Raw genomic sequence first — 27768 nt, 5'->3', positions numbered from 1 at the left:
GGCGACCACCAGGCCGAAGATGAGGCCCGAGTGGCCCCGGGCAGCCCTCCTCCCTCCTCCTCTGCCACCCCGGGGGAGGGCTCGGAGCTCCCCGAGGTCCCGGGAGCCTCGGAACGGCGAGCCTGTGGTGCGCGGTGTGGCCAGGCGGGAGACTCTGGGCCCGGGCGCTGTCCGCGGTGCTGAAGGAGGCGCGCGGCTGCCCACCTCCCCACCTCCCCACCTCCCCAGGCCCCCTGTCCCCCACCCCTCCCCACGTCCTCTAACTCCGCCCACCACCCTCTTCCCCCAGCCCTCCTCCCCACCATCCCACCTCCCTAGGTCCTCTGTCCTTGCACCAACCTCCCCCCTGCCCTGCCCATTTCCCTACCTCCCCAGGCCCTTGTCCCCCACCCCCTACCCCCACTCTGCCTGCCTTTCCCCCAGCCCCTCCTCCTCACTTCCCCACCTCCCTAGGTCTCTGGTCTCTCCACCAGCTCCCCCACCCTCCCCCAGATTCCTCCTTACCCACTTCCTCTCCTCAGGCTCCAGGCCACACCCCCCCGCCCCCCCCCCCCAGGACCCCCAGTCCCTCAGCCAGGCTTATCCCCTCCCCACGGCCCCTCCCTTTGCCGCTGCAGGCAGCTTCTTCTGCCGGCTCTGCCCCGAGCTCCAGGCCAGCCCAGAGGCTTGGGGATTTGAAGTAAGTGGGCGGTCCACCCTGCCCTGCGGGGCAGAGTCCAGGACTCTGCAGGTGGCCCCTCCAGCCCCACTGGCCTCCAGCCCAGGCCCCCATGAGTCCCTGGCTCCAGGTGTGGCTCAGCAATTAGCTGCTGCTGCTGGCCTGAGGAACCTGTTGCATTCACAACCTCTTGCCCAGATCTCCTGCTGGCAGGCCCCCCACCCCACGCCCCCAGGACAGCTGAGGAGCAGCACCCGGAGAGACCCCAACAGACACTCCTCAGGACTCCAGGGCTGTAAAGGGGTCACCAGATGGGGGATCTACACGAACACCAGCACCACACAGGCCGGGAATGGTGAAGGGTCAGTGCCCTGCCCAGCTGGCACCACCAGGGGCTGCCCGTGCCAGGGAGGGGGGTACCTACCAGCTTCCACAGGGCCTGGCTGGGAAGGTGAATCCACAGCAACCGTAGCCAGCAGGTCTCTGGGAAGCCACATGTGACTGGGGAGCCCCCCCCCCCAGCCCCCAGCCAAAGAAAAGGTGGAGGCAGGAGAAGAAATCAGAACAGTTCAGACTCTGAGGCAACAAACAGGTGCCTGGGGGCTCCCTTCTCCCAGGGTTCCTCAGAGGCTCCCTTAACCGGGGCGCCCCTGGTGCCCTAAGTCCTGCAATTCACATGGGTCTCAGCTGTTGTCCCATCTCAGTCCATCTGCCTGCCGCGTGACTTGAACCAAAACCGCTGTCCCGCGGGCGGCTCCCGGCTAGATCGACCCCAGGAAGATAATCCATAATTCATCTTCCGGTTTTCACCTTCCACCTCAGCGTCTGGTTCAGTACAAGAGGCTCTGGAATTTCAGATGTCCGCTCCACAAACTCCGGAAGGGAAGGAGGGCTCCCTTCTGCACCCCGACTCCTATCACTGTTCCAGGGAGCTCACAGTTTCGAAAGAATTACAATCTTCTCAAATGTCAGATTTATTTATTTAAAAAATGTGCACAGTATAGTTCACTTAAATACAAAACGTTCACTTTCCTTGCAGGTAAATTCCAGACATTTCCATGTCAATTAGCTTCTTTTTAATCAAAATCCCTCCATGAAAAATAAATACCCATTTAAATTACCGAACTAGTCAATTCATTAGTCTCAATACTTACAGCTTTAGAAAACAGACCTTGAACCTTGCCTAAACGTAGTGCCCGCTTCTGAGCAGGCCACATGAGGCGCCCACGGGACACGCGTCCGGGGCCGTCTCGGCAAACCACCTCTCCCGGACTGCCCGCGGACTACTGGAAACCTGGCCCCTCAGGGAGCCTCAAACTTGTCCCTCAAACGGTGGTGACCTCGACTGCGATGTTGTGAGGGGCCCCAGAGCCAGTCTTGGCCTTTCCGACGGGTTTCGCGGAGCTTCTGGCAGTGGTCGCGTCCTGCCACCTGGGGCCGGTTCACACCACGTGAGGAAACTCACTCGGGGCAGGAAAAAGCATCTGACGTGAACCAAAAGGCAGTTTAGTTAACGGTGCTAAGTGTTTCCCTTCGGATTCTGTGCGTAAATCTGCCTGATTTTTTAAATGAAAGGAAACAATACGGGGTCCTCAGGAACCCAAGCACACGACCACGTACGAAACACACAGGCTTCTGGGGGTTAAAAAAGTGTCAAACAGAAAGAAAGCTCTGATGGCCGCCCAGGGAGGGCCCAGCTCCACCGGCCTCGAGGCCGTGGCCGTGAGATCCCACTGCCCCCAGCCTGCGGCGCCCGAACAGGTACAGGCCGGTGGCCGACTGTGGTTAGTAAACACAGAGCACACACTAGGCAGAGTGGGAAAGACTAGAACCTCACGGACACGAGAGCACAGACACATCTGAGTTTGTGGGACAGACCGACAGTCACAAAGGATCTCGACGAGAACGGCACAGTCCGTTCTGTCCGCTGACGTCTTCAGAGGCAAACTTACCTCTAAATCACTTGGGTTTTACGAATAATGTGCTAAAATCATCAAACGGTAAAAAAGTCAATCACCAAAACCTGGGGCACCGGGGCCCTGTGCCAGGACCCTTCATAAAACAGCTTCAGGGGGATGAAATTTGGCCTTAAAGATGCTAAGGACAGCACAGGCCACCTCCGGGGGGCCACCGGGCGTCACCGTCTCGCCGGGCCCTCGGGTCCTACCCTCTCAGGTCACCGGCAGATCCTGCAGGCGCCGCCCCATGTGACACAGAGGGTGAGGGGCTCGTTCCCCTGCGGACTCCCCTCCGGAGGAGTGTGTCCCTTCCCCCCCCCCCCCCCAGGGGCTCCGCCCTCGGCGCCATGGGACGGGCCGTTTGCTGTCCTGCCACCAGATTAACACAGGCCCTGCCTCTGCCACCATCCTGTCCCCAGCCTCCGCTCCACACGGCCAGGGGGGTGTTTCTTGCATGCAGCAACACCACGAACCCTCCTCTTCCCTTCCCTCTTTCTCCAGACTCTGCATCTGCAGCAAAAGGTGCCTGCAGAGCACGAGGGTGACGAAGAAGTCGTCCCTTTGGCTGTGAGCGGCTTCAGCAGAAACAACCAAGCAGCTGAAAAGCGCAGACACAAGCGAATCTCCGAGGACCCGACTGGCTTCGAGAGGCGGCCGGGGGTGGGGTGCGCTGGCAGCCGAGCTCCCTCTCTGCTCCGGCCGCGGCTGGTGGCAAGACACTGCCCGGTGGCCTCCCGGTGCAGGGAAGGGCTTGGCTGTGCTCCAAACCCCAAGCCAGGGTGCAGGACGCGACGTGCGTCTAGAAACCCAGGGTGAAGGCAGGCGGGAAGAATTCTGTTCGTTTGGCCTGGACTCCCACTCGTGTTTTCAGATCTAGAAGAGTAAAAATACAGATGTCTTTTTGCTGTCGGATCTGTAGAGGCGTCCAGGGAGGACCCCCGGACAGCAGTCAGCCCCACAAACAGCGGCCCGTCCTCGGCAGGAAAACCACTCGTTGAACGAGGACCTGGGGCCCGAGACGCCATCTGATATGAAACCAGGTCTGATGTGTTTATAAAATCCCTGACCGTCATCGTTAAAGCTGCAGGTGTCGCGGTGGGGCTGTTTCTCAAGGCGCTTCTGCGGTCCCGCTCGGTTCTACACGGACGGGCGGTGGTGTCTGACCTTCCATCGCTTGGAACGCACCCGGAAGAAGAAGTACATCATCATCAGGAACAGGGACGAGGCCACGTACAGCACGACGCAGAGGCTCATGTCCAGGCTGGAGAAGCCCATCCCCAGGAAGGGCACGACTGCCTCCGCCTCCCTGCGGCCCTCAGCCCAGCTCACGCTCTGGAGCCTCCCGTCCAGGCCGAGCTGTGAGCCCTCGGACAGGCGGGGTCTGGGAGGCAGCACGCTGGGTGGACGGGCACTCTCGGCACGCGGGTCCCCCCGAGGCTCCTCCGGGGAAGCGTGGCCCCTCTCGCGCTCCCCGCCCCCGGGCGGGCCGCCTCCGTCGCTGGCGTCTCCCTGGTCCTCGGCGTACGTGTCCACGAGGTTGCCGCTGCCGTAGTGCTGCTTCAGAAACAGGAGCACCTGACCCTCGTTCCAGCTGTGCAGGCCCTTAACTTCCTCATGGCAGGCTGGGCAGAGGTCCGGGCTGGGCCACGGAACCTTCGGAAACTTGGGGTCCTCGCTCAGATGGCCTAGGAGGGGAAAGAGAGCGACAGTCGAGGTGCCTCCTGATGACCTGACCCGTGCCCTGACCGGGCCCGTGCCCCACGAACCCTTCCCTCGTCCCCCCACGTCCACCGTGACCTCCCATCGCTCCTGCACGGGCGCCTGCCCCCCCCCCCCCCCGGTACCCGGTATAAATGTCGCATCTCCCCTGGCGCCCCCGGCAGGCCCTGGTACCCACGATGGTGGGAAAGCTCCACACCTGGCCAGGCCTGCCCCCACCCGGAGCTACTCTGCCCCCCGAGACCCCGAGGCCCCCACATGATCCGCTGCGTGTCCCACCCGCACCCGTACGCCTGCCCCGGATGCCGGCGGTGCGGACGGCTCCAAGGTGCTTCAGGCGTGTGCAGCCCCCACCCCCGCCCCTCCCCAAACCCCAAGAGGATCTCCGAAAACGACTCTGGGCGTGAGGCCCGCCCGCGACAGGGAAACCTGGCTGCCTGTGTGCAGAAAACCTGGCAGAGCCCGCTCCCGGTTCTGCTCCAGACGCGACACCAGTGGGGCGAGTCCTTCCCCTCCACACGTGCAAACGTGCGGTCACAAAACGGAACCACACGGCACGGCTTTACCTGCACGCGCCCTCTGGCCGGCACGGGCTCCACGCGGTAAATAAACATGAACCCGCCCCGCGTGCCGACGCCTACGTGGTGCCTGGACGCGTGTCAGCGCCACACGTGCGCGCGAGGCCGCGGGTCGGCCGGCCCCGGGCCTCTGCCAGACGGACACGAGGACCACACGGGCCGCGAGCACAGCAAGAGTGGCACACGGCGCCCTCGGCTCCCGGACTCCCCCGCCCTGCGGCCCTGCCGGTGCTTCTGCAAGTAAACGTGGATGAAACGCCTCCGCCTCATGGCCTCATGGGTCTGAAGCAACGGAGACCCTCTCCTCTGCCCGCAGGCACGGGCGTGAGGGCGTGCGGACCACGGGGGCCCAGCCACCCTGCCGGGGACCGACACATGCTCACGTTACAGACACGGGGAGGTCCGGGCAGGTCTTGGGGCCTCCAGGGAGCCCAGGTCCCAATCCGGAGGCCGGAGGTGGGACTGGGGAGCATGGGCGGGGGGTGGGGGGGTGGGGGCGGCTACAGAACCCAGGAGGGACGCGATGACTCAGGGGGCGCGCAGGGCTCCTGGAGTGGGGCGGGCCCGACACGCAGAGGCGTGGGGGCTCTGAACCAGGGCCGCGGGGGACACGCCTTGCCCTGCAGCTGACGGCCACGGGCAAACCCCGGCAAACACAGAAGCGCTGTGGCCGCACGACCAGAGCCACAGCGGTCAGCTCTGAGCGCAAAGAAAAACCAATTTTCTTTAGTGCTTTAGTTATAATATGTTTTATAATGCGGTGGATTAAACAAAAACCAATAGTTTAGTGGAATTTTCTCTTCATCTCTATTAAGATTTATTTGTCAGTGGAATTATTTTTAAGCCTAATTTTAATCTGCCACTGATTTGGGAACAGTTTGAATTACTTAACTCTGAGAAAATACATGCACCCTATTTGGTCTTGGAACAAAACTGCTTCGAGGGGTTTGCTCCCTGTCTGAGAGCAGACTGTAATCGCACAAACACCGTTTACTGACAAGTGATCACGATCCACGACTGCCAGTGCCACACGTCCTCGGGGGCCTGGCGGTGACCCCAGGGGGAGGCGGCGTGTCAGTTTCCATGCAGCCCAGGAGCCCCAGAAGGGGGAGAACCGTCTGGAAAGCCAAGGACGCCGGCAGCCTGGAGGGGCGGTCACCCCTGGCAATCCCCGGGGCAGCCAGCACGGTGGCAGAGGTCAGGTGTCATCGGTACGTGTGCGGCAGGACGCGCTCTGGGGGGCCCAGGCGCGCAGCCACACTCACACCGGCCACCCCGCTGTGGCTTCTGCTCACCTGCCAGGCGGTTGTTCACGAAGTTATGTTGCTTCCAAAGCCAGAGGGTCGCCTGGTCTGCGGTTTTGACGGAACCCATGGACTCTCTCGCCAGCTCCTCAAAGTGCTCAGCGCACTCCTTACAGCCGAAGAAGGTGCGAACGTACCTCCTGATGCTCTGCAGCACTGCCTGTGGGTCCCCCTCGAAAGCTGCAGCGAGAGAGGGGACACACACCGGCAGCCCTGTGGGGTGCGTCCCAGGGTTTCCGCTGGAACCCTGGGCTCGGGCGGGTAGGGAGCCTGAGCCCAGACGCCTTCCGAGCCAGAAGGAGCGGCCCTGTGCCCGGGGTGGGGCGGGGCTGCCCCACCCCGAACACGCAGGACGCGCCCCGGGACGCGCCCCGGCACCCAGGACAATGAGCCAGACCTTCCGGGGGCTGCGGGCTGGCTGAGCCTGCCCCCCCTCCCCCCCCCCCCCACAGCAGAAGGAAACAGCCGCACCTCACTGAAATGAGGACCCCTCACATCAGCAAGAGGGGGGCGGGCATGAGGCTGGCGCCCGCGGTTCCCTTCAGACAACTAATACGGGGATTGAGCCAACAAACAAGACTGAGATTAGAACAGATTAAATGTCGGCATTAAAAGAAATGCAGCAAAATAATTGAAAAAAAAAAAAGACACGCTTCTGAGACCGAATCCGTCTTAATCAACAGCAGGCCCTCGCGGGTGAGCCCTTCCTTCGCTGCTAGTTGTGGTTCTGGGTGGGAGGGCCCGGCCTCGGCCCAGGTCCCCACATCTGTCGTCAGCCTCGCCGGCCTCACCGAGAGAAGGCCCCCACTGAGCGCACGGCCACTTTCTCCTCCGCTCGGCGTGTCCCCGAGGGCGGCGGGTGGCGTGCAGGGTGGGACGGTGGGCACTCGGGGAGGACCCCCGATGGCCGCCTCGCCTGCCCGCCTCTCCCCGGCCGCCAGCTGCCGCCCATCACTGGGTAATCCTCCTTCCCTCTCCCCGCCGAACTGCTGCGCGGCCGGCCACCCTAATCTTCAGAGTGGACGAGGACCATAAACCCTACCTGTGGGGGATTAGAGAGCGCGGCGGCTTTTTAGTCGATGGGCTTTAAACAGGCACGAAGGAGAGGAAAAACCTTCCAAGACCTAATCCGGCGGGGTCCATCTGACCCAGTTCTTTGCGTGTGACATGAGGCCCGCTCCTCGGGTACGGCCTGTTTGCGCCCCGGAGATCTTTCTGACCACGTGCACTGTCGCTCGGCCGCCGTTCCGCCGCGGCACTGGGGCCGGTGCCGGGAGCCCCCGCGTAGCCCCCTGGACGGCCCGTCAGCAGGCACACTCCCCACGTCCCCCAGCAAGGTCCGAGATCACCGCGAGGAGAGCCAGGGTGGTAGGGGTTCGCAGACCGCACACGCCCCCCGCAACCTGACTTTGCCGCTTCCCTGGCGCCGGGCGGACTCTCCCCCACCGTGGATCTGGGCGGGACAACAGGATGTGACAGAAGCGATGCCGTGTGCCGGCTCGCCTGGGCCCCAAGGTCCTTCCTGAGCGGGGCCCACGCGGGAGCTGGGGCCGCCCACGCTGCCGAGCCACAGGATCCCAAGCAAACAAAAGGGTGTTTCTTCCAAGCCCCAGCGTTTGCTTTAGGTTGTCACGCAGCAAAAGAGAACCAGAAGTTTACGGCCTTATTGGAAAGAGTGTCGGGCGTGTGAGTCACAGCCTTTGCTCGATACAAACAGCGAAGCCGCCTCACTGAACCAACAGCTAGAGAAGGCAGGCCATCGACCCCATGGCCACCAGCGGCCCGCTTCGCAGGGGAAGTGCACACGCAGCCCGGCCCAAGGTGGATAAAACAGCCCAGCCCAGTTTTCGGTGTCTTGTGCAGGGCACAAAACACGACCATGCTTTCCTGATAATCAAAGTTATTCAAGCCAAGTCAGTCTTTTGTGGTTTCTAACCTCTTGTGCAGGCGGCCTCAGAGCTGTGTCACAGCCCCCCACCCCCAGGCAGGCTGGGCTGGCGCCTCACCGCCCACCCAGGGAACACAGACGGGAAGGACACCACGCCGAGGAGGGCGCCCTCTCCCCCTGGCCGGCCCACGAGGCCAGCTGCCACACGGTCAGGAACGAGCGAGGCCCCGGACCAGCCACCACCCCTCCAGCGAGCTGGGGAAGGGTCCCTTCCGAGTGGAGGCTTCAGGTGAGACCCCAGCCTGAGCCGACACTGGGCCCACAGGCCAGGGAGAGGACCCCGGCCAAACCACGTCTGAGCTCCTGACCCACAGATGCTCTGAGATGAAACTAAGCTGCTAAGCGGCAGGGTCGTTACCCAGCAAGAGACAACAAACCCACGTCTCCAAATAGGTTTCACGGACGCTCATACTCTTTGAAGCAGAAAAATGAGGGGTTTGCCCTGCAGAGGAATTCCTGGCCAGTGTGCTCTCACTCTCGGACTTATTTCCTGCGGCTCAGCCGTGCACAGGCTGGTCTCTGGGGCACCGAGCACCCACCCGGAGACTGGGCAGAAGGTGTGGAGAGAAGCTCCCCAACCGCCCTCTGGAGCAGGGGACCCCCGGGCAGCCCCGGTGACGTGTGGCCTTGCATACAGCCTCTCACGATGCCAGGCAGGCACCGGCACGGGGACGGCTTACCTGTGCCATCCAGCGCTTCTGGATGGGCCCCAGCTTGGACGGTCAAAGTGTGGAACAGTTTCCAGAGAGCACACGTGTAACCCCTGAACTCTGGTCGGCTTCCTTGACATCCAACCCACTTTATGTGATTAATAAGGAATATTCCAGAAATCTGGGGCGGGGGGGGGGGGGGGGCGGGTAGAAGAAGAGATAATTGAATAGTTAAAATTAAGACAGTTGAGGAACGTCCTCTGCTTTGATTGGGTGGTGGTTACACAGACTGTATGTTTACTAAAACTTCACCAACCGCACATCTGAGCACGTTGTGTGTTTAAATTCAGCAGCAAACACGTGAGACAGCACAGTGTCTATACCACGAAAGGAGGTCTCCAAACAGGGCAGTGTGGCCTGTTCCTCCCTGCCTTCGGGGAGGGGGAAAGGGCTCCTCTGTGTCCGGACAAACGAGAACACTAGAAAAGCCTGAAAGATGCAATCCCCACCCCCCCACCCCCCCAACCAAGACTAAGAAGCCCAGCTGTGGAACATTCTCAGCCACCACGGATAGGGAGGCACGTGCCCGCAGCCGAGCGGGAGCTTCAAGCATTCACCCCACGTCCACGCGGGCCTTGTGTCTTCTGGCCGGGAGTTAGGAGTTTGCTGAAAACTGAAATAACGCACCAGCCCGACCACCGCACCACCCGAGCAAGCTGCCCGTTCCGTCGCGGCCTGCCTCCCGCCAACCGGTGAGCTGACAGCGCCACAGGCGGGGGGCGGGGGCGGGGATGGGGGGTGCACAGAAAGCGTCCCAGCAACAGGACAAACCACGGCAAACCGCGGAGGGACACGGCGGTTCCCACACAGTGAGGGGAGGCGTTGTGCCATGGCACCCGAGCCCAGCTCCCTCCTTCCCCACGCACCGGGCTGGAGGGAGGAGAGCTGGAGGGAGGAGAGCGCGGGGTCAGGGGGTGGCTACCGGGACGGTGGCGGCAGTGGGCGGGCCCTGAGCTCGGGCGGGGGCCGGGGCCGGGCTCACCCGCATCTTGTTGTTGGCCAGGTCGAGGACGGCGTTGTAGGGGATCCTGTCCAGGGGAAGGCTGGCCAGCCACTCCTGCAGCGTCTCCAGCAGCTTCCTGACTGGCGCCCGGCCGGGGAACAGCTGAGCAAGGAAGGACGCGCGCTCAGAGGTCGTCCGGGAAGATGCCTCCCACGGCAGTGCCGTCCCTGGGGACCTGGACCAGGTGGGGTCTGCCTGACACGGGTTTCTCCCAGTACTGGGGTGGGGGGCTCCCAGAACACAGAGCAGGGGACGGGAGGGGCCACAGGCAGAGGCTTCTGGCCCACAGGCTCGCCCGCCCGGACTCCTGCACCTCGCCCACCGGCTCGGCCACCCCCGTGGTGCAGCCCTGCCCTACGTGTCGCCTGCTAAGCGTGCGAAACAAAGGCTGCCACCGGCTCAGAAACCTGAGCGGAAACTTGCTGCAGCAGGGACAGGACAGTTCAGGCTGCAAAACCCCACTTCCTGTGCCGGCGACAACGTGCCGCTCCCAACTCGCCAGCGCTGGACTGCCGCTTTCGGCGAGCTTTAGAGGAACCGGCCCGGGTCATCTGTGATCCTCCTGGGCTGCGGAGCTCTACCCCTCCCTGACGCCGAGGACACAGAGGAGGTGGCGGGCGAGGAGACAGCCCGTCTGTGACTCACTGAAAGCGAAGGAGGCCGCGGCCTCTGAACTCTGATCGGCACAGCGGGGCACACGCCCGTCTACGCAGCCTCCGTCTCTTCCTTGGAGACACGCTGTGCGGCTCACCGTCCCTTCCGCCATCAACTCCGCCTCCTACGGTTTACCCCAGAAGTCGTACGACACGAGCAAACCGCGTCTACGACAGTGTTGACCAGGAACCACTGTACCGACCACCTGACGTTTAGCAGGAAGAGTCCTTGATTTTTTTATTTTCAAAGATTTCACTTTTCAGTCATCTCTATGCCCAGCACAGGGCTCGAACTCAGGGTCACGTGCTCCACCAAGCCAGCCGGGCACCCCGAGAGAGGTCCTTCAAAACTAAGCTCCCCGACCTTCTAGACAACAGGCGAGCTGGGCACCAGATACGGGAGCAAAGGGCTCTGTCCCCAGGCCACTGTGACAGAAGCCCTCCCAAGGTGAGAGAGCAGAGGGGCCTCAGGCGCCCCCCAGGGGAGAGGGATGCCCTCCCGCTTCCCGAGGCTCTGACCTAAGGAAGAGACAGGAGGCCCTGGATTCTCTGCCCCGGAGCGAAGAGTCCCGGCAGCACGGCCCCTCACCTCCCAGCGGCCACTGACACGTGCACCACCACGGCTCCGGGTCCCGGCCGCTGGGGCCCACTCCGCACACAGGGATGGCTCCTGAGCGGCCTCCCCGCCCAGGCCCCGCAGCCTCTCTCCTCTCAGCCGGCCCTGCCTCCCTGCCCGAGAGCCACCGGCCCCTTCTGAGGCCCCGTCACGTCTGGGGGCCCGGAACTGGGTGGGCACCCGGCAGGCGCGTGCAGCGGGAGGAAAGAGCGGTCCCCCAGCTGAGGCCAGCGTCACTCCCCGCGGATCCCCGGGCACGGAGCCCGGCCCCCCGCGGCCTGGGTCAGGCACCACGCACCTTGGCGAGGACAGTGACGAAGTCCTTGAGCGTCCGTAGCTCGGCCCCCGCCAGGGACTTGTGGGCGGCCAGCTCGACCCTCAGCAAGTAGTGTAGCCCTGACTCTAGGTCAGCCGTGTACAGCTTCGCCCTGAGGAGAGACAGCGTCCGGTCGGGTCAGGACACGTCCCTCGTGCCCAACGCTCCCCCTCCTCGCTCCCAGCCCGCGGGGACCCCCGCTCCCCGCAGGCCCACGTCGTCGGTCGTTCCCGCACAGCTGGCGGCTCAGGGGGTGTGCTTCCGCTGAATCCCGCCTGCAAAGGAGCCCCGCAGCCCGCAGCCCTCCGCGTCTGCACCGGGCCCGCGCCCACGCGCGCCCCTGGGCAGCTCAGGTCCGAGAGAAATACCTGCCTGTCAAATTCTCTCCAGACCACGGTTTCTGGAGTTTTTGCTTTGTTGGGTCTTTCAGGCACCGAAAGCAGTTTTTTCCTCACATCTGGCAACGACTTCAAGTAAGAGGAAAAAAACGACCGGAGAGGCTTTCCGCTGCGAGAAAGTGGACAAGGTGTGGGCTCGGAGCCAGGGTGCCTCCCGGCCTGGCCAACCCGCAGGTGTCTGAGCTGGGCACTAGGGCACCCAGTCTCCTCTGCGGCCCCCCCGCCCCCGCACCTCGAGAACGGCTCTCCTTCCGAGATGCAGGCATGTGGCCTGTGGCCTGGACCTCCCAGCCCACCCGCTCTCTGGGCATCTGAAGCAGGGACTGAGGGGGGAGGGCCGGGATGGTGGCTATGCCAGGGTGTCAGGGAGCTGGCCCTCCCGGAGAAGACAGAGCCACAGATGACCGCGTTGTAGCTGCAGTGTGACGATTCGTTTCTGTTCAGTGGGGACATCTGGACAGTTTGCAAGGCTGGTCTGAGCAGCGGCCAGACCAGCCTGACTCCAGCTGGGAGGGTTTTCCGCACGCCCTCTGAGTGGGGCACCCGGGAGCCAGGGCGGCGGGGGGCGGCAGGGGCCGTGGGGCCCCTCGACGGACGGGGAGGAGCATGCGCTCCGGGGACACGTCACGGCCGTTAGGACATCTCCACAGTGGCTGTGGGTCATCAACAGCATCGAGGGCTCATTCTCGTTCCCAAAGAGAGAAGGTAAAACACCCAAGTCATTCGACAAGAACGAGTCGTACAGGTGACGCTTTCATACAAAACGAGCGTTTTTCTTCAAAAGAAAATGGCATTTTGTCGAGGGAAAGCCCGTCGAAGGCGACATCTGCTGTGGGCCTGGCCCTGGCCGCCCCCGCCGCAGGCCAGAGCCCCCGGTGCGCGGGCCCGGGTGCTTGGAGCGGCCCGAGGACCTCGCTCACAGAGCCTGACAGCAGATGACCCGCTCCACAGAGGCCGCGGTCCCTCCCCGACTTCCGGTTGTTGAGAACAGAAGCACACCCAAGGGCCTGGGGTCTGAGGAAGCGGCACACGGAGACCCCGCGGGAACCGCTCGGTCAGCACAGGCTGGGTGGGGTCCGGCAGGTCCTCGGCACCCACACCCACAGGAGGCTGGGGCCGGGGAGGCCACCACAGGCCCCTGGAATCGGCTCGGCTGCTCACCTGTGACCTTCCCGACCCTGCTTTAGGCCGTCTGCGGCTCAGCGGGCCCGGTGCAGGCAGACGGCGTGCGGATGGGCTCCGTGGTCGCAGCCGCGAGGAGCGTGTGGCAACTCGCCCAGGGGAGGCCCCCACGCTTGGAAGGGTTCCCCAGATCCCACCCGGCGTCGCAAACGCGCCTGAGGCCGGACTACACTTACATGTTAATTAATCCGTGTGACCCGTTTGGGTAAATCAAGTAACAGGAGGGAACGGAAGAGACCCCAAGTTTCTCCAGGAAGGCTTTGTCCGTGTCCAGCGCTCTCTTCACCACGATGTTCTCGTACGGAAGCAGGTCTAGGATCACCTGGGCAAGGAGAAGATAGCGTCGCCTGGCTGTGGATGGCCGCGTCTCACGAAACGTCGCCTTGACCAAGTACGAAGGCAGCGTGAGCACAGAAATCACAAACAACGTCACTTAGAATAAATCCGTATTTATCTGCTCTCTGAGCCAGGCTCATCTTCATTTTCATTGCGCTCGCAGGGCAGGGCAGCCCCGCTCAGCAAGCTCACGGACTCTAAAGAAAACGTCTGCCAGAGAACTCGCCCTGGGCTTCCTGGGCCAGCACGTCCTCCACAGGAGTGGTGTCCAGAGGACGAGCACACTCACCCCCACTTAGGGAGACGAGGCCGCGGCCCCGGCCCGGAGCTTCCCTCGACACAGGGGGCCGCGCACCAGGAGGCCAACCTCATCCCGGGACGGCGGCCGGCCCCCTGAAGTGCCGGCAGGCTTCCGGCAGGCCGGTCCCTCCCTCGACCTGCCCCCGTCCCATCCTGCTCAGGCCGAAGGCACGGCGACGGGGATGTGGCAGCAGAAGGACCACAGGAGGGCATCTCGGGGGCCGGATGCCGTGAAAGGCGCCCCTCGGGCCTGGCATGTGCCGCCACAATCAGGTGCAGAAGCGGCATCCCTGGCCTCTCAGCCACAGAACCGGCGTGTCCGCAACGGGGCGCTTCACGCAGTGCGGCAGTCACCGGACTCCGGTGAGCCGAGTGCGTCTGCTGGAGCTGGCCACGCTCGAGCCCCGCTGCGGGCGGCCCTCCGGGGAGAGGCCGGGCCACCTGCCCCAGGGGGTGGTCCCCGCTCGGGCCTGCGTGCGGGATGTGGGGGAGCCTAAGAGCGCCGGTGAGAGAGGCAGCCTGGGGACGGCGTGGGGGCGGCACACGAGGATGCCGTGCGGCGGCCAGTGGCTGCTCCGCCCCCCCCCCCCCCCGACCGGGAGTCCCGGCCGGCCCAGAGAAGGTGGCACCGTGTCGTGTCGCCACCAGACTCGGAGGGCACGGGGGGGAGGGGCGGCGAGGCGGGCGATCGCTAACGTCCGCAGCCTTGGCCCGAGTGCATGTCAACGGGAGCTCCCGCGGGGAGCACGTGGTCTCCCGCCCCGTTTCCAGAGCTCGCGGAGGAGGGGGGCGTGGCTGGGAGGTGAGGGTTTCCCGTCATCCCCCCCACCCCCACCCCCGTGTGTCTGGGGCCAGCGGCCAAGGCTTCAGAGCCGCACGTGAGACACCAGAGCAGAAAAGGTCCACGACAGGAATGACGTTTTAGAGTCTCGGATTTGGCAAAACGAGTGGGCGTGCACGACACAGCCAAGAAAAAATCCTGATGGCAGCGCATAAGAAATAAAGGGCCTCAAGGAAAAAGGCAGCGTGCCCTGGGAACGGGTGCGGAGGGGCCGCCCTCCCGGCGGCCCGCAAATCCGCCACCGTGCTGGGCAACGCCGCGCCTGCATTCCAGGAATCAACAAGGACGAACGGGAACAGCACCGAGCAGAGGCCACGGGCGTTCCCACAGAGCGGCCGGATCACAGCACGAGGTGCCACAGGGAAAGACACAGGCGTGACAGACGCAGTTACCTCCCGTCCAACATAGGAGCTGTTGCTCTCAAACAGGATGGCCACGTAACGGCCATCGCGGCTGTCCAGGAGCGAAAGGATGTCACTGGGCCTTTTAGGAGAAAAAAGAGGCTTTCAGTGCCTTCAAGAGCACTGAGCGGGCCGTCGTGTGCCAGGGCCCGCGTCACTCGTGCAGACCCGCACTCTGCACAATTACTCTCGACCCCCGACGCCCCCGTTTACGCACAAGTACCCACCGGACGGGGCCCAGAGGCGGGCAGGCAGGGGGCCTGTGTCCGTCCGTGTGGTTCTGCAGAAAGTCGATCATCGTCCGCCTCACCGTCTGTAGCTCTCGGTCGGGCCCTGTGGGGAACCACACCGCCATCACCGCCGCCCATCCCAGGGCCCCCCAGGGCGCGCAGAGGGGCTCGCCGGTGGCCGCCCAGAGACCGCGGTGGGTTCGCACATCAGGAGACGGCACGGAGACCCGTGTGGGAGCCGATGGGCAACAGGGGTGAATCCCCCACCCGCAGCGTGGAGGCGAAGCGGCCGGGCGCGCCTCAGCCCCACCTACGCCACGCTCCCAACGGGCACAGTGACCTCTGACGTGAGCCGCTGCCGCCCGGGGACGGGCCGGTCACGTGCCGGAGCCTGACCTGGGCGCTGGCTACCTGGGTGGCTGTCTCATAAAACACGTGAGGTGAGCATTTGTGTGTGATCTGTGCACTTCTCCGAATGCCTTCTGAATAAAAAAGTTCACTTAAAAACCAAAATTCCACCACCGAATGGCCAAGGCAAAGCATAAAATTCTGGCTGACACGATGCACATTGGAACCCTCCAAGGAAAGGCAGGTCGGACAGGACTGATGCGGGTGTGTCGGGGGGAGGGGTGTGTCGGGGGGGCTGAGAGGGGACGGGCAGACAGACCCCAGCAGGGGCTCTCTGTGCCCTGAAACCACCCCCGCTTTAGCGGCTTTAGGCAGCGATGCTGAGAGAATAAAATAGAAAGCTTACATCCTTACCTTTAAAATTTTCTCCAGTTATAAACTCCTTTGTAAATGCCTTGAAATACTAAGAGGAAAAACAGGACAAGTGAGAAAGAGCCTCATCTGGTGTCTGTGCAAATATTTAAGCAAGGGAATGACCATCAGCTTTAAAAAAAAATTTTCTTTTTTAACATTTATTCATTTTTGAGAGAGACAGAACGAGAGCAGGGTGGGGGCAGAGAGAGAGGGAGACACAGCACCGGAAACGGGCTCCGGGCTCTGCGCTGACAGCACAGGGCCCGACGCGGGGCTCGAACCCACGGACCATGAGATCGTGACCTGAGGCGGAGTCGGTCGCCCGACCGACTGAGCCACCCAGGCGCCCCTTGAGAGCGACCATCGTCTTGAAGAAAGCTTTAGTCCATCTGCTTGAGATGACGTTAAGCGATAGCGAACCACACGTTTCTGCGGGTGTCTGTGGATGTCAGTGTTTCCGACCAGGCTCACCCTGTGTGGGGTGAGGACTGACCACAGTTCTGCTGTTTACACTCTCTGACCCAACGGGGCTAGAGGCCAGAGAGCTCAACAGGCGCTTTCCCTGACTCGTGGAATCAAACGCGCATCCTAAGAGTTGGCTCTAACGCTCTAAGACACAAAGGATTTACAGGAGAATGACAGACGCTATGTCTCTGAGCAGAAGAAAAGCTCTTTTACTAAAAGAGACACCAAAGACAGTGAAAAGACCGTTACAAGCTGGGTGAAGACATTTCCAGTTCTCACAACTGGAACAAAAAAGGTTAGTATCGGGGCGCCTGGGTGGCTCAGTCAGCTGAGTGTCCGACTCCGTTTCGGCTCAGGTCACGATCTCACGGTTTCATGGGTTCGAGCCCCACATCAGGCTCTGCACTCACAGCGCGCAGCCGGCTTGGGATCCTCTCTCTCCCCCTCTCTGTCTGCCCCTCCCCTACTCGTGCTCTCTCAAAAATAAATATGAAAAAAATAAATAAATAAATAAAAAAGAAGAAGAAGAAGGGGGGACACCGGGCCCGTGAACAGAAGACGTGGCCGTGGTCACGGGTCAGACACGAGCGAGCGCTCCCAGCAGCCTCGCCCGGAACAGGCCGAGTGCCAGCGGTGCCACCGGCACCCGGGGTGGGGGCGGGCACGTTCCCAGGTGACTAAGGCCGACGAGCCTCCGCCACACCCCGCAGTGGGGGTGCTCCGGGCCGCACCCTGTTCACAAGAGACAAGGCCCAGCTCACACACAGCGCGACGCTGCGCGCGTGCAGCCAGAACAAAACGAAACAGGGGAGAGCGCAGGGGACGTGCTCCGCAGGGCTCACGAGACGCGACGGGGCAGGGGCGCCAGGCCACACAGGGCACAGGGCTCGAGGGCCGAGCGGGAGTGGAGGGGACACAAAGCTCCCTCGGAGGGGACTTCTGAAGGCACCGCGAGTGTTCTGGGCAGTAAATACCTTCCCACGTACTCCCACTCGCGTGCCGGCAAGGGCCACGCCCCTTGACACCTTCAAGGGATCCCTTCACCCTCCGCCCCCGGTGGAAGAAACGGGTAAGACCCGCCTGTGGGGCCACCCGCTGGCCGCTCTCCAGGCGTCACTGGGACAACCTGGCCTGGCCCCGTGCAGGCGGGAAAGGCCCGGCTGGACACGGGCACGAGGGGGTGGAGAGACCTGCCCCCCGAGCTGTGACGGCAGCTCCCGGGCACCCCCATGCCCACTGGGTCGGCAGACCCCGCCTCCCCCGTTCCCACGGGGCGCCAGTGGGGGCCCGGGGCGTGCGTGCGTGTGCACAACCCGCCAGGGGCGGAGCACAAGAGGGGGCCCCGGGCCAACGAGCTCCTCTAAGCTGAAGCCACACGCCGGCGCCTGCCAGAGTGCCGCGGCTTCCCCCACGGTGGTCGCGGGGAGGGAGGACAGAGGGCGCCGCGGACGGCAGGGCGGTGCTCACCCGGAAGGTGGGGTAGAAGTGGACGTCGTAGGCTCGGCACACCTCGTGATTCTCCTCCTCTGCGCAGTCCAGGGCGGCGACCCGGATGGCAGCAGCCCAGTCTGAAAAGCAGGAACGCGACCTTCGGTGTGGCGGTCTGGCCCGCGTCCGCGCGGCCACCGTCCCCGACCACGCGGCCAACCGCTCCCGCTCCTAACCGGGCACGTCCCAGACGCACAGAGGCAGCAGCGTGCACCCGCGGATGATGCAGACCGGGTCCGGGACGTTTCGTGGCAACACTCCCAGGCACGCGCTCCAGTGAGAGACAGGCCCCCAGCGCCTGACCGGCTGTCTCTCTAGGAAGCGCTTCCCCCTGTCCCATCGCCGGTTCTGGGAGCAGAGCAGGAGCGGCCGTACGTCTGCATCCGCCCGTCTCTAATGGTTGTGTTACGGAAAGTCCTGCACGTGAATGCCACCGAGGTGACGCCACGGCAACGCCACGACCCTCAGCTCAGCATCGACGGCCATCTGCTCCCGCCAGGCCCCGCTGCCGGGTCATGGCCAGCAGTGGCCCCGGCCACCCCGAGTCACACAGACACGCGCTCTACTCTGGGCTCACGGCTCCCTAACTGCTCCCTTTGCCCCGTGAGAGTCTGACGGGGAGCCTCCGAGCGGCGGCTGTCTCACCCACTGCTCCGCGAACCCCGCACACCCTCGTTGAAGACCCCGTTGAAGGTCCTCTGTCCTGCGGCTCCCACCATCGGGCTGTGTGGCTGCACCCCCTCCCCCTGGATCTTCTGAAACCTGCACACCTTTGGGGAGACGGCTTCCTAGGTGGCGATGCGCGCTCCCACCAGGAGGCGGGGGACCTCTGGCCGCCCTCCTTCCTACTGATGGCCCGCTGAACGCACGAACTCCTGAGGGCTGCAGCCAGACGGGGTGCCCCATCTCATCCCTGCTTCACTTATGGGCGGGACACGGCTGTACAGAGGAACCTAGCTCACGGCGACCCTGAGGCGACGTACACACAGGGAGACAGGTGCTCGGCTGGGCCCAGTGGTCACCAGCCTCAAAGGCACAACTTTGACATCCTCCAAAAAGTGAGGTTCTCTCTTTGAGACATTTGATCCTGGGGCACCTGGGCGGCTCAGTTGGTTAAGCATCTGACTCTTGGTTTCAGCTCAGGTCATGATCTCGCAGTTCATGAGTTCGACCCCCACATCAGGCTCTGTCCTGAAAGTGCAGAGCCTGCTTGGAGTTCTCCCTTTCTCCCTCTTTCTCTGCCCCTCCCCAGTGCTCACTTGCTCTCTCTCTCAAAATAAATAAACTTTAAAATAAATTTAAAAAAAAAGAAAAAACACAAATATTCGATCCCTTTCCCTAGGGTTCCGGTTATACAGCCAAGCACCCGCCCACTGGCTCCTGAGGTGGAGACCCAGGCGCCCCACGCGCTGGCTGCCCTGGGGGACGGGCCGGTCCCCCTCACGGTGTCCTGCAGTCCAATGACTTCTCAGTGGGGACGCACGGCCGTCCCCGAGACACTGACCGGGCTCTTTGCTGCCTCGTGTTCGGAAGTGACACCACTGGCCTGAACCAGTAACCTGGTTACAAATCGTGTCACAGGTTTTTTCTGGATTCTAACTATGACCCTAAACTTCAGAGGTTACATTAGCAATATGCCCGGAAGGAGCCACTTGTGCTTAAAAATACACACCTTCCGGGGCTCCTGGGGGCTCAGTCGGTTGAGCGACCGACTTGGGCTCAGGTCACGATCTCGCGGTCCGTGAGTTCGAGCCCCGCGTCGGGCTCTGTGCTGACCGCTCGGAGCCTGGAGCCTGCTTCCGATTCTGTGTCTCCCTCTCTCTCTGCCCCTCCTCCGCTCATGCTCTGTCTCAGAAATAAACATTAAAAAAAAAAAGAAGTGGCAGAGGATTAAAACTCTCCTCGACTTTAAAAAATACACGCCTGTCTCCCCCACAGTTATAAAAAAGATCTACCAGTATGCATTTTTTTAGCTTCTTTACTTAGAGACAGAGACAGCGCGCACGTGTGGGGGGTGGGGGAGGGGCAGAGAGAGGGAGGGAGCGAACCCCAAGCAGGCTCCGCGCAGTCAGCACAGAGCCCGACTCGGAGCTCAAACCCATGAACCTCAAGACCACGACCTGAGCCGAAGTCAAGAGTCGGACGCTCACCCGACCGAGCCCCCCAGGTGCCCAAGGTTTACCAGCATCGACACAACGCGGAGGACGGACTGGAAAAAACCACAGCCGTCTTTCGCAATCGACGGCCAAGTCCCGTTCCGCTTACGTGGCTCCCCTGAAACCGACTCCGGTCCCGAGGCCGTGGACGGGAGCGAGAGTCACGGGACCTTCCCGAATCACAGGCCACATCTTTCCGGAGTCTCGAATTACATGGAACCAAGGGCGAACAGTTAATACTCTCATCCAATTAGTGCGGCAGATGGCCCAACGCGCAGGGCTCAGCGCGGGCTCCCTCCACGCGTGGCCCCCCACCGCGCACGAGGCCCCCTCCACCGCGCCGTGGCCCCCCGCCCTCCAGCGGCCCTGTGGGGGGAGCCCTTCCCCAGCCTGTCATCTTTGCTTCTGTTCCCATCCATCTGGCCAAAGCGCCTCCTGTTTGCTGCCTCTTTCTTGCCTCACAAACGCAATTTCCACGACGTGCTTTCATTTCATGTTTAAAAAAAGAAACAGCACCCGCTACCCAGAAAAGGTATGTAGGAAAATGAAAAACTGCCCCGAGGGCCAGCACTGAGCATCGGATACAATCCCGACGAATAATCAAGCCGGACCCGAAACAGAAAAAAGCCGCTGAGAACGCACTCCGAGACGCTCACTACGGTCTGGTTTTCACGGCGGGACTCGGTCCGACTCCCTCGTCCTTCAGATTTTCCCCACTAGGTACGTCTTATGGGCAAAAGCAAACACACCCACAGTCGAGCCTCCAGGACGCGGAGACTGTGTCCCGTGCACCCGAGCTCGGCTGGCTCTGTGTCCCCTGCTCAGTTCCCACCCTCCTGGAGTCCTCAGCGTGAAGAGGCTGCAAACGGCACCCCACAGAGCAGCCGCCACGGGTCACGACGCGCCAGGTGACAATGACGCGAAGCAAAATCGGACCCAAGGCCACGGTGGTGCCGACCACATTTTCGCAACCCTCCTGAGTGTCCCACGGCACGAGAGACCAAGAGACCACGCGAACACGCAGACCTCACGCGGGGCTGGCAGGAACGGCTGTGAGCCCCGCACCCAACAACTCTGTAACCCCAAAGGCAGGACTCCGGGCGCTGAACCCTGGGGAACACGGGCCTGTCAGGCTCGCAGCACCTGCTCCCAGGCTCAGTCCGCTGGCCCAGACCAGAGCGAGGCCTCGAAAGTGCCCCCGGTCCCTTGCCCGCCTCCGCAGCCCCCCAGCCCTGGGACCCTGGGACCCTGGGACGCAGCAGCCGGCCCGGAGGACCCTGGCCCCGTCACGTGCGCACGGCCGGCTCTCAGCACGAAGGACACAGCCGCGTTCCTGGGCGGCGTCCCCACCAGGCCTCCTGGGCTGCCGACTCCAGCTGCTCTGCCTTCCAGTAGACTTCTCGCTCCCCCACCGTGGTGTCTGCCGGTTGTTCCGCCGTAAGAAGGAGCGCGTCCTTTCTTAGCACTGAACTACGTGACTCCTTCAATTGCAACCTTGGCTGGAAGGGGCCCGGAGGGTGCCCAGCCCCCAGCAAGGCATAGGGTCTGCAGGCGACATCACTTCCTGTGTGTCCCCGGGACCTTCCCGAGGGAGCGCTTCGTGGCACATTTCATCAGCTGACCTGTACCCTCCTCTCCCTCATTCGCTCCTCCCCTCAAGCCACAGACGGGTCTGAGCACACTCCTGCCCCAGGACCTTTGCACCTGCTCTTCCTTGGGTGCAGCACACTTGCCTCTGATCTGCACTTGCTGCTTTATTGTCAATTTCAACACAAACGTCACCTCCATAGAGAGGCCTTCCCTGATTCCCTGCCCAAGCACACTTAACGTGACATGACAAGAAAAGCTCCCTACCAGCCTTGCTTCCAGAACAAAGTAAACTACACAGAGCCTCATGCTTTCTTACCACGTCATCTACCATGGAAGTCTCTCTGTGAAACGGGCAGGACGCCACAGAAGAGGCGGCTGGGGGTCAGAGAGGCTGAGGAAGCCGCCCAGGGTTCAGAACCAGCTGCCCGTCACCCACTGTCACAGGCACGCAGAGCACATGTGACAGGTGTCCACCGACCGGCAAGTTCCTCAACGTGCTGTGGGTGTCTTCCCACAACAGTCTCCTCCCTCTAGCCTACTGCCCGCAGACAGGAGACACTCCCCGCTCCCACCCGCCCCTCCCACTCCTCTGACCCCACACGGTCACGCGCGGGAGGAACCAACGGCACCCACCTCTTCAGTGAGCCCCTGCACACGGCGTGCTTCCTCCTTAAATGCACAGAAAGCCCATTCTTTGGAAAAACGGCCTCTCCTCGCATTCCCAGCATATTTCCCACGGCCTCTCTCTCCGACGGTGGCCGTATCCCCACGGGCAGGAACCAGGTCGGGAGGGTGCGGAGCCCCAGCCCGAGGAGGCCGGAGCACCTCTGGCGCCTCGTCCCGCACTCAGTGCTCTAAAAGCGCTCTGGTCCCTGCCGTCCCAGCTAAGCCTCACATCCCAGCCTGGGATGAGACTGTCACCACTCCCCCCCCACAGGTGACGGAACCAAGCTCACAGGCCCCAGGGGTAAGTGGGGGGTGCCCGGCGTCTGCCCCCCTCGCCCTGGCCTCCTGGCTGCCCCGGCCACGAGTAGCCCTCTGCGCCTGAGCGGAGCCATCCTCTGACCTCGACGTAGTAACTAGGGAGGCACAGGAAGTACCAGGCGGCTAACGGTCCTCACCTCCCAGGCCCCTTCCTCTCCAGGACACTCGTGACACGTTTCCCCCGAGCTCTGCTTTTCCAACGAGCTCCACGCAGGGCGAGCCACGCACGACTGGCAGACCAACTCTCCCGGCTCGGCGCTGACGACGCACCATCCCGACACACCATCCCGGGAAGGCGGGGAATCTTTCCTGCCTGACGGGGGGGGGGGGGGGGGGGGGGGGGGGGGACACCGGGGTGGAGAAGCAGGCGAGGGCGTCAGGGCAGGCCGGGGCCGGCTGTGCTGGGGCGGGAGCGGCATGCAGAAGCACCGCGGGAGCCACCCAGGCTCGGGCAGCCCGCCCCCGGTCACTGCTCCGAGGGTGGCAGCCAGCCGGGGCCGGGCCACGGCCCTGAACGGCCCCCAACGGCCCCCAGGGTCCCGGGAGCGGGGCCCTTCTCAACCAGCCACAGTCCAGACAAGCGCTTTCTGCCGGTCCCGTCGCCTCGGTGCACCTCACCGCCACCTGCCCCCAGCAGCCGCACCGCACAGGTGCCCAGGTCCCCAGTCAGTCGCGTCGCGGCGGGTCCTGGCCTCTGCGCCCTTTACTGAGCTCACTCCCATTGGCCCTCCGGGTGCCCCCGAGAGGCCTGGCCTGTCTCAGCAGCGGCGTGCCACACGACATGGGGACCCCGTCCGGAGGCAGATGCGCAGCCCACGTGCTGCCCTGCCTCCTACCAGGTTTGGAGACTCTGGACAACTTACCAGTGTCTGTAACTCAGCTGCCGCACCTGTAAGACAGAGGCCAGGGAACGACCCGCTAAGGGGGCCGCGAGGACAGACCGGCTAACGGCCACATCCCGCTCGCAGCTGGGAAGCGTCTGCTGCTAGAATGTGCTCGGAGCGCGCACCACGGCCAGCAGAGCAGCGGCGAACTCCCGACGACCCCAGGCGCTGCCATCCTACGGGACACTGGGGACCGCCTGGGAGGGGAGGGGAGGGGAGGGGAGGGGAGGGGAGGGGAGGGGAGGGGAGACAGCTCTGGGTGGAGAGCAGCAGGCGGCAGGGAGGGCGGCCATGCAAACAGCTCCAGAGTCAGCGGTGGGGCCAGTCCCTGCGAAGCTGCAGGTGTGGGGAGCCTGTCCTTTGTCCCAGGTGGCACTGACGCGCACAGGGAACCCAGAAACCCCTGCAGGTGGTGAGTGACCAACGGCGTCGCCATGGCAGCAGCACAGGGTCCCGGTGTCAGAGAGACCACAGAGCGCGTGCCTCCCCCCTCGGTGTCTCGTGACACCCGGGAGGCAGCCTTCCTTGGGGCTCCGGCAGCTCCAGCGAGAGAGGTGGAGACGGCTCCTCCGCGGTCTGTCCGCGGCCCAGCACACGGATTCTGGGTAGACGGGGCGCCCCCGCCCAGCCCGAGACCCACGGCCAGTCGGATGTTCACTTTCGGCCACCACCTCTGGCCTCAGAGACTCTGGAGGAACCGGGCACAGGTCACGGGCAGAGCAGCCACATTCTCCGTCAAAGGCGCCGAGGGTGAGGGCCAGGGTGGAGGGCTCTGACTCAGCGGGTCAAGCCCCCCGGACCTCTGCCCGCGGGCCTCACCCAGCCCAGGCTGCGGGCAACCCCTGCCCACTTGCTGTCTCCGCTTGGCGCCCCAGGCTCGACCTCCCGGAACGTGACCGAAAGAGGCCCCTGGGTCCTCCACCCGCTGTGTCCTGGAAGGCGGGGGGAGCCGGCCCCCCTCCCTGGGGCGCCGGCTGCTCTCCCAGTGAGGGGGAGACAGGCGGGAAACGCTCGGTCTGGGCTGCAGATGCCGCCACAGAGAAACGAGGCGGTGCAGACGGAGGTCACCGACGCTGGTTTTTCAGCCTCTCAAGCGCCTTCAACTTTCCCAGGCACCCGGGAGGTGGACCCTGCCCTTTGAAAGAGGGCACAACCGCGGGGGGCTTCAAGATGAAAAAGATCAAGGGAAACCTTGGTTTCGCCGGGTTTTCAACCCACTGCTTCTTCTCATCACAACAGCGAAAGGGCCAGAGTCGCAGTGTCGCCCGGAGAAGCAGGGTGCTTGGCAAGCCCGGTGCTTCTGAAATGCCTTGCAGGGCCTTCAAGAGAGTGTAAGGCCGCAGGAACCTCTGCTCCGACATCTCTGATAAAGGCACTTGGTAAATTCACCAGCGTGAGGGCTCTAGACAGCGAATCCACCCGCGGCCAGTGTCAGGGCATAGTTTTCAAAGAGCTAAAGAGGCATGACTCGGAAAAGCACAGGATGAACAGGTACCGAAGGGCCCCGTCAGGGTGCGCGGATCGGGCCCAGGGCCACCAGGAACAGCCAGCCTACGAGACAGGGCCCTCCAGCGCCCAACAAGGCAGGAAAACCCTAGCGTTTGGGGTTCTTCTTCCAGACAGAAGCTGTCCGTTCCTCTACCAGAGAAGGTCTGTGAGTCAACGCGTAGCCTCAGAGGCAAAGCCCTTAATTACAGCCATCACGCAAGGTCAAACCCAGACACGTTCCCCCGAAAGCCAGCCCTCGGGGGAGCCTGTGAGGCGAGGCCCCAGCGACACTGAGGACGCGAGACCCACCTTCTTCTCACATTTCTAGGTTTTAGACGTTCCTTGATGACAGGACTTAGAAGAAAACCAGCTCACCGTGGAAAAGCGACTGGCATCCGCCGAGCGCGGGAACAGCGGCCACGAATCCCCGTGCCCGCCCTGCTCCCAGAAGGAAAGACACCTCACTCGGCACGTCTGACCAGAACCGGACCACCACCTGGTTACAACGCTGAAGGGCCCGCTCCGAGACGCCCCCCACCCCCACCGCTGCCGAAACACTACGGTCCTCCTTCCGGCCCAGACCCACCACCCCAAGTCTGGCCCGCATCGTCCCAACCGCGACCCCCATCGGCCGCGGGCCCTGGTTCTCCAGGGAGCAGGCGCAGATTTCTTAACGTAGACACCAGATCAAATGACCCCCTACTTGAAGCCACTCTTCTTTCCCGCTGCTCAGGAATGAGGACGCGGTTCGCCCAGCCTCTGGACCCGGAGCCGCCGGCTTCCACCCGCGGGCACCTCCCCACCTCCCCACCCTGGAGCCGCAACAGCCGCGTGCACAGTCCTCTGGACACCTGCCGTCCTGCCTGTCTCAGGGCCTTGGCACTGGCCGTGCCCCTCGCCCCTCATCTGCTGAGTGTCGAATGCCAGCCGAGGCCTTCCCCCACAGCCCCGTGCCAATTCCATCATCCTGGTTATCTTCCCAGGACTCAGGAGCTGCAATCAACCTCATTCTGTTTGTGCTTCCGTCAGCGCCCCTTCTTCTGGAACAGGGGCCCCACTCGGACCTTCCCAGGGCCGTTCACGGTTTCTCCGCACCTGCCAGCGCCACGCACAACTCAGGACAGGTCCCGACGTGCAGAGTCAACGCGGGGCAGACATCGGGCTCTACTCGCACAGGGAGCGGGGAGCTCCAGGCAGCACGGACGGGCCGAGGACAGTGCCACGCGCTGTGCGCAGGGGCAGCCGCCTGCCCGGGCTCCTCAGCGCCCCGCCACCAGGCGCGTCTGCACAGCGCCCCTCGACACAGCACTCTGCTCGGCCGGTTCAAAGCTGGGCTGGCCGTCCTGGCGGGAGGGCGTGCTGACACCTCACCAGGCCTTTGTCCTGGGGAGGAAGGCTGCTCAGGCTAGGCTAGGCTAGGCTAAGCTAGGCGGGAAGGCTCCTGAGGGAAGCAGATGAGGGAGAATTTCGGTTACAGAGACACCGGCAGTCAGTGCTGGGGCAGATGGAGGCATTCAGGGCAACACAAAAGACACAGTCCGTGTTATCAAATAAAATGCAAAGCATCTCAAAGGTCTAGCTTCAGGGTGTTGGCCACATTCAACTTGTACCCTCCCCTCCTCCTGCCTCTCCCACCTGTCTGGATCCCACCACACAAAGGAGAGAAACACTCTACACTGAATGCAAATTGCCTGCTTTGGGGACAATGTCCTAAAGCGGGGGTAAAGGGCACCAACTGGGAGGCACGCGCCTCCAGGGGCATCCGCTGGGGGCATGGGGGCGGGGGTTGCAACGCAAGCCCTGCTCTGCTCTCCTCACAAGCCCGTTTTCAGTACCACAGGCTTAAAAAATCCTTGAGAAATAATTAGGCTTCTCTGTGAGAGCAAACTAATATTTATTTCAAGTTTACTTATCAAGGGACCCTATCACTTAACCTTCAGGATGAAGCCATTTACCAGTACTGGTCAAGTTCTCATGAAAATGTCCATAGAAGTCTGATTTACAGTCCGGCATCAGTTAGTTGTAGAAAATGATTACAGCACAGAGTAATTAACCTCCAAGGTCTAAGAGGGAGCGAGAGGAGGGCAGTCTGGAAGACGCAGGGCTGTTCCGTGGCTTCTCTGTCGCGGTGCAGGCTGGGCGGGGCGGGGGGGGGGGGGGGGGGAGGTGCATGGGTGCACACGGTCCACCCACCGCAGGACGCGCTTTTCCCCGGCGCAGGCCCCGTCCTGGGTGAGCAAGGTCTTTTCAGACAAATTCCAAGTTCAAGGGCAAGTTTGGTCTAGAGGTCTGGGTAGAAGTTGAGCCCACATACGGACAAGCAGAGGCCAGCAAGAGTTAGCTACAAGTCACTGGAGGTGGCTTGAGAGTCGGGCGCTCGTCTCAGCCTCCTCTGGGAGTGGAGGCGGGGCGGGCTACCCATGGCGCCCTCGCCCCTCGGCGCAGTGGCCTTAAACTAGCCCCGCACAGTCCGGAGCGCTCGACGGGACACAGCCGTCCCCATGCCCAGCGCATCTCCTGGCGAACTGCTGAAGCCTGGCGACCCTGCCTCAGGAGAAAGGAAAAGCCCCTGGCCCGTCCTCCCGGCCGCACTGATGACCTGTCTTCTCACACTGGCATCGCTGACCTTGGTGCCTGGTGGCGCTCCTCTGGCCATGGTCATCACAGAAACCGGGCCTCCCTGGCGCGTCTCCCTTGGGCTGAAACCACAGCTGCCCAGGCAGGGGGCAGGGGGTACAGCGGCCTTTCCTGGGCCCATCACGAGCTGGCATCTCCACTACCTGCCTCCAACCCCCGGGCG

General features: G+C 63.0%; 1 protein-coding gene across 1 annotated transcript in view; it reads right to left on the bottom strand.

Moving 5' to 3' along the window:
- Positions 1 to 2934: 2934 nt before the first annotated feature.
- QSOX2 (quiescin sulfhydryl oxidase 2) overlaps positions 2935 to 27768 on the bottom strand; it is a 35575-nt gene continuing 10741 nt past the window's right edge. Inside the window, exons 5-15 of the mRNA XM_042963513.1 lie at positions 17846 to 17946; positions 15914 to 15962; positions 15149 to 15254; positions 14913 to 15003; positions 13220 to 13365; positions 11836 to 11970; positions 11446 to 11575; positions 9858 to 9980; positions 8846 to 8996; positions 6209 to 6397; positions 2935 to 4301 (exon numbers count right to left, since the gene is read on the bottom strand). Of these exons, the coding sequence (XP_042819447.1) occupies positions 3754 to 4301; positions 6209 to 6397; positions 8846 to 8996; positions 9858 to 9980; positions 11446 to 11575; positions 11836 to 11970; positions 13220 to 13365; positions 14913 to 15003; positions 15149 to 15254; positions 15914 to 15962; positions 17846 to 17946 (1769 nt within the window). The 3' untranslated portion in view covers positions 2935 to 3753. The remainder of the gene's footprint in view (positions 4302 to 6208; positions 6398 to 8845; positions 8997 to 9857; positions 9981 to 11445; positions 11576 to 11835; positions 11971 to 13219; positions 13366 to 14912; positions 15004 to 15148; positions 15255 to 15913; positions 15963 to 17845; positions 17947 to 27768) is intronic.

The sequence above is a fragment of the Panthera tigris genome, chromosome D4, assembly GCF_018350195.1.
Source record: "Panthera tigris isolate Pti1 chromosome D4, P.tigris_Pti1_mat1.1, whole genome shotgun sequence".
NCBI classification, from domain to species: Eukaryota; Metazoa; Chordata; class Mammalia; order Carnivora; family Felidae; genus Panthera; species Panthera tigris.
The sequence above is the reverse complement of the archived record's forward strand: the minus strand, read 5'-3'. Positions and strand labels throughout refer to the sequence as shown.